General features: G+C 37.3%; 1 protein-coding gene across 1 annotated transcript in view; it reads right to left on the bottom strand.

Moving 5' to 3' along the window:
* The window catches only part of LOC112117709 (replication factor C subunit 3), a 20355-nt gene that overhangs the window by 7535 nt on the left and 1169 nt on the right, over positions 1-11651 (bottom strand). The window contains 6 exon segments of the mRNA XM_026653431.1: positions 2742-2976; positions 3076-3212; positions 3778-3959; positions 5380-5477; positions 8578-8645; positions 10173-10372. Coding sequence (XP_026509216.1) covers positions 2742-2976; positions 3076-3212; positions 3778-3959; positions 5380-5477; positions 8578-8645; positions 10173-10372 — 920 coding nt within the window.

Raw genomic sequence — 11651 nt, 5'->3', positions numbered from 1 at the left:
ATAACTGCCTCTTGATAGCCACTTTGTCTCACCTTATCTGAAGTCTGATACCCAGAAGTGCTAGCACTTACTGTGGGTGATTGCTGTTTTTTCCCCCCTCTAGATCATACAGCAATGATACAGATCACAGAAAAAAAAAAGCTACATTACAAAAGGAAGGTAATTTGGGAAGAGGAATGTGAATAGGTAGAGGAAATGACAGAAGAAGCTTGTCCTTTACAAAGAAAATGTATTAGGGACAATTTGATCTTACAACAGTTACAGTGCCTTGGCATCTGTTATTTTTACCTTTATGTCACTTATGTGTGTTCTCGGCCTTGTGAATTGTTTTTTGTTGTTTTTTTTTAAATATAGTTTTGACTCCATTCCAATTACTGTGGATATCTAGCTTATGAGTCAGACTCTTAGGTGACAACACAAGAGCTTTCTTCCTTAAAAATTACACCTACAAAACTAAAAAAAATAAAGGATTCTTCCCCAAAGATTCTAGGGAGGGCTTGGAGGAAGTTATCCATTGGTCTCTATGGCCCAATAATTTATGGATGTGAATTAAATAAATAAATAAATACACAGTTAAAACAGAGTACATTAATTTAGGCAAGTTAAATGAGGTGCAGGGAGAAGGCTAGGCACTTGAGTTTAAATGGAATCATAGGGAGCATGCCTCCCATTAGGGCTTCAAAATAGTGCAATTGTATTTCTGCCAGCACTATATATTTAAAAAATGGGCAATTGTTTCCTGTGACCATAAATGCACCAGAGCAACAGAGAACTAGTGCCAACGCTACTGCTCTTCACAGCTAAAGAGGAAAGTTTCATAGTACTATGGAAAAAGAACAACCACGTCCACCATTTTCAGCTGGAAATAGAAGTGCTGTGAACAAGCCAGTTTGTTACCTGATACAATGTTACAAAGAGCTGTTCAGCGACTAAAAATCACATCTACCACGCTGCCTCACTAGGACAGACGCACACACACATGCATACACACACATTGAAATGATTCTAGATCAAGCAAAACCAAAAATAAGTATCTACAATTCCATTATTCAATTTCATTTCTTCCAGTGAGTCAATACTATTTAAAAAAAACTTTAACTGCATGCATCCAACTGAAAGGGAGCCACAAAGGATCCAGTTACCACTTTTTGTTATTGTGCTTGCTGATGGGTTCATTAATATGTCTGTAGTTGATAGATTTCACCATGTAGGCTAGGTTACTACGCAAGCCAGAGTACTGAGATAATGTTTGAAAATCATCATCATTTGGTACAAACTACAGAAATTGGGCCAGAGCATGATGCCACCCAAATTAGAGACATTCTGAAGAAGATTAAGATATGAAAATTTGTGGATACATTGCATTTGGTGATGGATTTAATTTCCAGCGTAACTGAAGTGTCAAATTTTTCAACCAGAAGATCTGGTTTGATACTTTGTAAAGAAGTAGAAAATTATATGCTGGAACTCTCAGCAACAAAAGACAATCCTTGTTCCTTATGTCTGAAGAAAAACTTGCCTTACAGATGACGGATTTGAAGAGGTAAATGTTTTTGGATCTTTACAGATAATACAGCAGAAAAATCAGATCTGTATGCTAGAAACTGCCATTTAATAGATCAGTGCCAGATTCCTCAGGCTATATGGCCTCCACCATTCATATGGTTTCAATGTTTTGACTCCACACAATGGCTTGATGAAAGAAAAATAACTGGCTCATTATTGTAATGTACAAGTTTAAATCTTCTAGATAACTTTACACCGGCACTGAGTCATAGGGGAAAAAGGAGAGTACCCTGTGTCAGTGACTGCATCTAAAATTTCACATCAGTATCAAATCCACAATAATAGTACAGGTATATGATCAAAAAAACTTTTAGCTACCAGGCCTTCCAGCCTTTCAGAATATATTGCAGTTAATGGAAATACTGTCATTGTCCTACAACACTGCAGTGGTAGAATGTGGATTTTACCCACCAACTTATTTAAAACAAGCCAAACAAAGTAAAGCACACTCCAGAACTTTATGCATGTGTTAATGGCTCAAGTAAAGATGCTTTCTGGCTCCATCATGATACTATCTATTGACTTGAATGGAGACTAGGAAACAAAACATTCATAGACAAAGCAACATCAGGCAGCACTAGATGTTTTCAGACTGCTGTTGGTAGTGGCATTTTAATGCATACTAAGCAGAGGATAAACTGAATGGAGCATGAGACTAAGCGAGGGTCAGAACAATTTGAAACACTGGCCCAATAATCCAAAAGAGAATGAGGAAAATACAGCGAAATTATGTTAGACGATCACAGTAGCAACAATGTTTTATTTCACTTTAACTAAGAAATGAGACCACATCCAGAAAGTAGGACAACTTTATTGTCTAACTCAATTTTGAAGTCTTATACGCCTGTGGGCAAATCATCAGAATACTTTTCCCCAAACCTTCCATATACTTTTGGCTACAAAGCTCAGTCATGATTTAAATACCATGAGGTAAGTAACTTTTAGCTTGTTTAACACTTTATCATTTAGAGCAAAACAGACCAGAACTGGCTTCCAAATTCAGACTAGTGCTACAGAACTCCAGGGTACCTGGTCTGTGTTTATAATGGATATATAAATACAGTACAATCACATCATAACAGTGTGTCCTGCTTATTTATTTTGTGACAGAGGCTAACTTTACTAGTTTTTGAAATCCAATCTAGCCATCTCCTGTAGGCTTTAAACCCATTTACTTTGGATGCAAAGCACAGGCATTCCAGTACAAAGCTATTAAAATGCCACAAAACATTTAATATAAAACACTTCTTACGCTCATAAGTACTCTGATAACCTAATAATTTACAGTTAGAACCAAATAGCTCCACCTACCTCTGGGGAGTCTGCTGACTGACAATAGCATTTGCAGTCTCTCTCAGATATACCTCCCAGTCTGTCTCAGGGATGTCCTGATCTGAAGTGAAAGGATACCTGCACAACAAGTAATCTCTCATATTTTAGCAACAAGCTTAGAGCGAATGTGTATTTTTCTACAAAGAGTAACCTACATTAGTTTCTCCAATGACTTACTGCTGGACTCTGCAAGCCTCACACATAAGCAGTGCCTTCCGAAGATTCCTGCCAGACTTTTCTGCTAGCCTACGAGCCAGATCTTGAGGAAGAGTCAGCCCCTCCTTCTTGCACACACTGGACAACACATGACAGATCTAGATGGGAAAGACGTACCATGACGATACAGAAGCTCCCTGACTTACGCAAGCGTTCCGTTCCGGAACGCCTTGCGGAAGTTGAGAACGTATCTCCAACAATTACGTGCAAAAAAAAAAAAGCAACACCTTACGGAATTTTTTCCGTAAATCCGGATTTCCGTAAGTAGGGTTTGCATAACCCGGGGAGTGTCTGTATAACAAACATAGGCATTGTAGTTGTAGCTGTCAGTCCCTGGATATTAGAGAGACAAGATGGATAAAGTCCAAGAAAAGATATTAGTTCATCCATCTTGTCTCTCTTTGGGCTATGAACTGTTCCACTAAAGACTGTTTTCAGGCTTAAGCATCTCTAGAACAGCCACCGTTTTTTTGCAAAGGTCAGCCAGGTATAAGGGAGCAGCTCCAGTTTGCCCACTCAATGGATATTGTGCATACTGATCAAAGGCAAGTCCTGGACTACAGACAGAGACGGGTCATTTTCTGTAATATACTTTACATACACACAGTAAAAACTTGGCTGATGAAGTTTCTACTGGAGGCTCATTTTTGCTTCCAAACCTACATCTTCAATACTGGGAGCAGGCACTCGCACTGCCAGACATCTGCTTTGAATAGGTGCAATGATTTTTGAAACGGAATTGCAACACAGGATCAATCTGCAGGTGGCCATATACTTCTCCATGGTTCTTCGCAACGCGTGCTGAGCATCTTTAGTAAGTTTATCAACTTCTGTCAGCAGCACCACTGCAAGAGGGGGAAAAAAGATTAAATTATCTTATTAGAAGAGTTTCACAGTAAATTTAAAAGTAATTTTTTGTTTAAGTTTTAGAAAGATAATGAAGCAAGGCATACAGCAAGCAAGGTGCAATGTAGTCCCATGGACAACTGTGCTGGGACTCAGAAGACCTGGGTTCTATTTTCAGCTGTCACTGAGATGAGGAGATACCTTGATCAAGCCACTTCACCTTCTACATCTGTTTACCTCCTACTCTTCATCAGTCTTGCCTATTTACATTTTGCTCTCTTCAAGGCAGGGACTGTAGGTGCTACTGTGATGCAAATAATCAAATTAGGTTTGAAGGCCAAGACAGTCACTGTACTGCTTATACTATGGCTAATACAGTAACTAGCAGTGTTTTCCCAAGAATTTTAAGGAAGGGTTGCAGCTGAATTTTCTGAGAACCTATGGTGTAAGGAAGTATTAAAGCAAATGGTTTATCAGTACACTCCTTTGATTACAAACTCATACTTTAATTTAACGAGTGGAGGAGGTAGAAAACCCCTTATGCTGAACGTTGGAGGCACTTTATGCACATTGCTCTCCATGTTTATCCAAAGATGTTTCAAAAGTAGTTAGTGGGCATATTTTACTGGATTGTAGCAAATTGCTAAAGTTTGGTAATAGCTCAAATTTAATGTTTCCCTGAGAACTGTGAAGAAAATGGTATAGCATATCAAAGCTAGAACCACTAGTACATTATTTCTACTTTACTGTATTCTCTCATCTTTCTTGGATTTGTCTCATTTTTCTTTTTGCATTTATCTCTGGTTTTGGGGTTTCTTGGTTTCTATTAGGAAAGCAGCTGTAGTAATTTATATTTGGAAACAGTGAAGAGGAAAACTGGTATCTTTTAGATTAGCAGTCACTTCCCCTCTGTAATTCTTCCATGTATGAAGTACTTCTGCACTGAACACTTCATACATAGTGGGACAGCATAAAGAAACTGAAAGTGACAAATACATATGAAGGACACTCAGTCCTACTTCATTTCCTTCTGCTACCAATGCCACACGAAATAGGCTGCTACTAATGGGCTGTCTATCAACCATCATACATACATCCATAATGGCCACCAGTCTCTGACAAAGAAGCATGAAAAGTGACCAAACTTTGGGAAGGCTGATATGAGGCTCACAGTAACAATAAGCAAATCAAGAGCTGCATCTATGCGACGTCAACATCTTTTGCTACAATCACAGAAATAGTCTTCACTGTCAAATACAAACCAAAGCCATAAAGAGAGAAATGTCTGAGGCAACTGGTGAAGATACAAGGTGGAAGAGACATGTTTACTTCTCAAGTACATCGTCAGACCCGGTCAAAACAGTCACAGAGGTTTTTCTCCTCCAAAGTTTTGGCCCACATTTAACTTGTTTTACTAACCTTTAAAATCTCTTTGAGTACTTGTCTCAAGTTGTTGGGATTGTGCTACTGTCTTCAATAGCTCCTGAATTACCACACGGTCACTGTTTCCTGCATCACTGTACAAAGAGTTCAGATAACAATTGATTTTGTTGTAACACTGATTTCTTTTAAAAGTGCCCACACCATATCTACAATACATTCTTCTAAGTAGCAACTGAGGCAGTTATTTTTTTTAAAAGCCCAAAATGTAGCTTTTTAAATAAAGAACACAAGATGGACTGAGTTTCGAATTCATTTAATCTGTACATTAAGTGGCGATTGACAAGCTATTGTCCTAATATTTTGAAACTCATACCGTACATAGACTTGCATTTTATATGTATGTGGGGAGGGAGACCAGTTAGGAACTGCAACAAATTATGTTTGTGCCTGCATGATTTTAATGTAATGGTATGAGAAATCAGCTTTTAACATCTCTTCTTACCAGCAATATAAATACAGTATTTCTTGCTTCTCAACTTTCTAAAAGGCCATTTTGTCTTTGACAAAAACGCTAAATCAGCCAGTAGGACACATGGCTTTCACTGAACACAAACACCGATTCCAGCATTATAAAGTCCTCCACATCATGTGGCCATGGAAAGGGCTAGAGATATCATAAGTGGAGATCTTGTAGAACCTGCAGGTTTAGTGTCAGCTTGAAAGTTTCTGAAGCATGCCTCCTCAGCCTCCAACATTGCCAGTTTTCTTTTTATCTGAAATCGTTATAAGAAGGTAGCCCCTTCTCTTTTCACCCTATGTGGTGATTTGCCTCTTATAGCAGAAAGCATGGGCATGTTTATTTTCTAAATTATTTCAATGTAACCCACACTAAAAGTGTGGCTCTCTGTCCTCATCTAGCTGCTACACCACCCATAGGAGCTTATGATTCTGCTACTGGCTTCAAGCTACTGGATGCTTTTAGATCCAAAGGTCCCAAGTTCGTTCACCCCCTGGAGATGTACCCTCCAGGGGTGTCATTACAAGGAGAGGGGAAACTCACAAAGCATTAGGGTGTAGGAGAAAAATGGATTCTCCAGCAATGGGAAGTTTACCAGTGTCACCATTGTCACGGATGGCTATTTCAGGTATAGGACTGAAGCCAACTTTCCCCCCACAACCAAAAAACTTAGTGTTCTTACAAAAGAAAACCATGCATTCTCTGCAATGGCTTTTTAGATCCTTCTGACCGCATAACTGAGCAGTTGATCCAAATGCCATGCAACATTTAGTGATAAGTTCAAAGAATGTATGGATTCCCAATTTGGGTGCCAAACAACAAGTGATAAAACTGATATCAGGACTAAGCAAGATGGAATACAGAGGCTTCCCAGTACCATACACTTTCAGTGACTCACAAATGCAGTACATTTAAAAAGCCTACCTCTGTGGCTACAACCAATAAAAAAGTGATTTTCATTTTAAAACTAGCTTTTGCTTTGGAACTGGGGACATCCAAATTTCACAATAGAAGTTTTTCATCACTTAATATGCAAGTTATGAATCAAATATGACTCCATACGATATCTTAATTTGCATGTTTTGGCATTTAAGTGTGATTTTAAGATGATAGAGTTGCTACTCCTTGAAATGATATATGATGTGTGTCATCACAGATATATCAGTGGTTTGACAGCTGACGGAATGATCAGTTGTCTCAAGGTTCTTTAGCTCTTTCAAGAGTATTCAGGACAAAAGGCACTTTCAATGAGAAAAATCTTATGTTCTAACAGGTTTAGTACCAGTAGGCGTCATCAATATCTCATACAGAAAATTTAGTGCAGGAATACAAAATTTAACTTATGACTCAGTTTTCTAAGGTTCTTAGTGATTAAGCTACAATTATTTTAATATAGGCACCTCTCTACTATAATAGAGAGTCTGGTTAATAATTCCATGGGCAAAGGGGTAGGCTAAGCTTGATGTTATTTTACTGTTTCAAACATTTCAGTGTGAAGAAGGTTAGGCAAAGCAGAGTTATAATTCAATTTCTCCTTCTCCATACAGGGGACTCCATTTAAGAGCATCTGCCCATGGCAAGTTACGTAACCAGCAGGCAATGTCCTGAATGTCACAGATGAAATCTGTATAACAGTTTGGAGGAGGAAATAAAACCGCTTTAACAAACGTTTATAATAGATTTAACACCTGTAGGTTTCCACCCCCTTTTCTTTAAGTTCATTTTCTCTCCGTTGACCTTTTACTGTGCTCCATATTACTTAAATGTACCATACTACTTCACTGAACATGGAGTGATAATTCAATCAGAATTCTATAGGTGGTACTGATACTGACATTCATGAACATTAGTAGAACACAGATTTATATGTTGTTTGTTCAGTTACATACACATGGAAAGATACATATGTCCAATTCAAGATGTAATTATTCAAACTGTTAGGTTTTAGCTCCGATCAATAAAGCACAAGGGTAAACAACATTGATACTAACCAAAAAACACTAAAGTAGACACTGGTATTGTATACATTTAATAGGTAGTTAGTCTACATTTTAGGATATTTGCATTTGGAGTAGAATATTTAAATTCTGTATATCTATAAGTAGTTTCTAAAACATTAGGAAAAAGTCAACTTATATTATCAGAAGTCCCGTGGCCTGTGTTATACAGGAGTTCGGACTAGATGATCACAATAGTCCTTCTGACTATATAATCATGAATCTATGAATCAGCAAAATTGTCAGAGGAACACTAAAATTCTCCATATTTTAGACCAGAAACACACTTGAGTTTTTTTTGTATTACAAAATACTTTGTACACCACACTTACTTTTAACATTTGTTTTTGCATTCTTATTAAAGGGGGAACAAAAATAAAAATCATTCAGGGCCATGTTTTCAAAATTGCCTTAACTTGACCTCTGAATTTGCAGATCCACCTGTTTGTAAGACCTAACACTCACATTTATGCACAATCTGCTGGTAAGACAGCAAACTACTAGATGAATATAGGAAATCCAAGTTTTTCATCATCCAAAATCATGTATTTCAAAAACCTGGTCTGCACATTTAGGGCCTAAATCTGCAAACAAAAGTTTTTCTTCAAAGGAACTACTTGCTTGAGTAAGAGGTTGAATCCTTAGAAGTCAAGGTTTTTTGAAAATATGGTCATTCAAGTATAATATCCTAATTAAATATTCTTTTTATTATGAACTTACCTTGGGTTAACTTCAAGATGATAATTGCTTGCAATGGTGCTAATTTCAATTTTCTTTTTAGAGGGTGTCTGTGTAGAAAATAAAAAAGTTAGATTTCAAAGCATCTTATTTTAATATAAAAAAAAGTCAATTTTTGGATTTGAAGAATTATAATTGGCAGATCTAGTAGCTTGGCAGCAGCATTATGGCAAAAGACCTGGATTTGGGTTCAGGTTCATACATCTTTCTCCCCATGTGAATGGAGGTCAGGAGTATTGGGATGTGGTTAAACCTCTAAAAATATATTGATGGCTGTTTACTACAAGAGTTGATCTACTATCAGAATTAATAGAGATTCTGGACACGATAATGTGCTATAGATGCAATGGTTACTAAATTATTTCCTTTAAGTAACAGCAATGAATAAGAAAAACTACCTTGTAATAAGATGTCAGAATCAGCGATAATGCTCTACCTACCATATCAAATATGATATTCAGACCACTGCTGAAGGAATTAAGAAGTAATAACAGGAGAAATTCTATTTACCATACTATGAAATTTTAGTGTTCCTCTGATGATTTTGCTGATTCAGAGATTCATTATTATGTAGTCAGGACTACTGTGATCATCTAGTCTGACCTGTATAACACAGGTCACAGTCTCTGAATTAATTCCTGTTTGAATGCTTTTCTAAAAGACATGCTCTAGAGTTCACTCAATTTAAAATTTGCCAGTGGTGAAGAATCCACAACCACCGTTGGAAAGTTGTTCCCATGGTTAATTACCCTCATTGTTAAACATTTGTGCCTTATTTCTAGTCTGAACTTTTCTAGCTTCAATTTCCAGCCACTGGATCTTCTTATACCTTTGTCTGCTAGATTGACAAGATCTTTATTATCAAATATCTGTTTCCCAAGTAAGTACTTAGACTGATCCAGTCACCCCTTAAAACTCTCTCCTTCCCAATAAGGACTTTTAATTGATAACACAGCATCTTAAACAATAGATTTCAAGTGCCTGCCTTGTTCCCCAGGCAGCTAATTACTGAAACAGATCTCTTCTCCTGTTGAAACTGTCACTATGGGAATGATTAGATAACAAATTATGACAAACATAAATGGGAGAAAGATAACATTAATGGTTTATAAGTAAGGGCCACAACATAGATTAACTCTCAATTGATAGATTTGAGTTAACCTGAAGCAAAAATTCAAGCGCTGGGCCCAATTCGGATCTCAAATACACAAGTACATTCAAAGTAATGCCAATAAAAGCAACATGAAAGAAATCAACATCAGAATCTGGTCCTCAGTACTTAATGCTAAGGACATACCCTGCAGTGCAGCCTGGCCACAAAGTGCAAGTGTGAGGGAGACTGACAAACTAAAATTCACTTGGTCAAAGGAAAATGTTCAAGTGACCAATTTTATAAGTGAGCTTGAACTTTCTACCAAGGTGAAGAAATCTGAACATTTTGGAATTATATTGACTTTCGTTTTTACTATTGTGGACCTCTCTATAGGAATACATACTCAGCATTGTAGTGTATAAAAGAGAGGATGTATATATACACAATTATTTTCTTTAAAAAATGCACATGATAAATTTCTTACTGTTATGCTCTGATGTTCAATTCTCAGTTTCTCCACTCCTGCACCATACAGCTCCCTTAACAGACACATTATCCTGGTCTTTTTTCCAGCTCCAGATGGTCCATACACTAACAGATGAGGGAAGTCACCACACTGAACCTGCAAACAGTGCAATAAAACTAATTATAGTAAAGTTTCCCCTATGCTAGGAAATTAACAAACTGCATCAGATGAGGACTTTCCTTACAACATTACTATTAAGTAATTTTTCATATACAATTCTACAGTACTTCAATTTAAAAATATAGCCCAGAATTAGTGGCTCTTTGAATTTCTTTCTTCCAGGTATACTTCCATCATATATGCTGTGCGCCTCTGAAAATTAAAGATGATGCTTTTTTTGTTTGTTTTTTTAGAAAGTTTGAAGTACTTTCAGGTATTACATTTGCTCCTGAGACTCCGGCCAATTTTTGTGGATACACAGTCACTTTCATCTTTTTAAAAAGATGTTTCCATCCCCGCTTGTTGCTTTGTGAAAAGCTTTCACAAATGAGAAACAGACTGACACAGGGAAACAGCAAAACTATCCACAAAATAAACTAAAAATAGAGAAAACTGTGTCTCTGCTCTCTTTCAGCTACAATATACTATGAGTATTACCTTTAACAATAGAAAGCTATTCAAACAAAAGCATAATTTTTAAGTTGAGTGTCTCTTTAAAATGACAAAACCAGTTTTTGTTTCTGAGAGCGCCAGTAGCCGATTTAAAAAATATATTTCACTAAAACCTAGCTTCAAAGCTAGTTTTAGTTAGATATATCAAGAAGTACAGAATTCAAAGAGTGAATCTAGGACAATCTGGATAAGACTCAGGACATCTGGGGGCTTGAACAGTTTTGTACCCATGGGTTTTATTCCCATCTTTGACCTTAATCCCTGTGACCTTGACCAAGTCATTTATGATCTGATAATTTCAAAGGGCTGGACACCAACAGCTTCCATAGAAGTCAATGTATGATGTGAGTGCTCTGCATTTCTGAAAATCATGCTAATAAATCGCTTTGTGCCTCTTTCCTCTCCCATCTGCTTAATGGTAATAGTGATGGTGTGAGGCTTAATTCAATAACACACGTAAAATGCTTGCAAACCTTTGCATGGAATGCATTCTAGAGAAGAGAAAAGTTTTTTCCCCCTACATGTCAGGGCTTGTCTTCACTGCAAGTTAGTTTGAGTTATTACATATGAGTTGCTAGCCTAGCTCAAGTGTGAGTATGTCTACAGTACTACAGAGCCTATGTCAACATAGGTATGCCAACACAGTCCTGTGCTGTAGATGCAGCCTACACCTACAGGAGTAGATCAGTGTAGGAACATCACCTCCACAAACAATGTTATGAATGTTGACAGAACCCCTCTTCCACCAACATAGCTACACTGGAGGTTTTGTTGGCATTTGTGAGCAAGACACGAGAAGTCATTCTTCCGCTCTACTCTGCTCTG

This window comes from Terrapene carolina, unplaced genomic scaffold, assembly GCF_002925995.2.
Source record: "Terrapene carolina triunguis isolate 2854851 unplaced genomic scaffold, T_m_triunguis-2.0 Scaffold139, whole genome shotgun sequence".
Taxonomy (NCBI): domain Eukaryota; kingdom Metazoa; phylum Chordata; order Testudines; family Emydidae; genus Terrapene; species Terrapene triunguis.
Note: the sequence above shows the minus strand (reverse complement) of the source record. Positions and strands in the feature narration are given on the sequence as shown.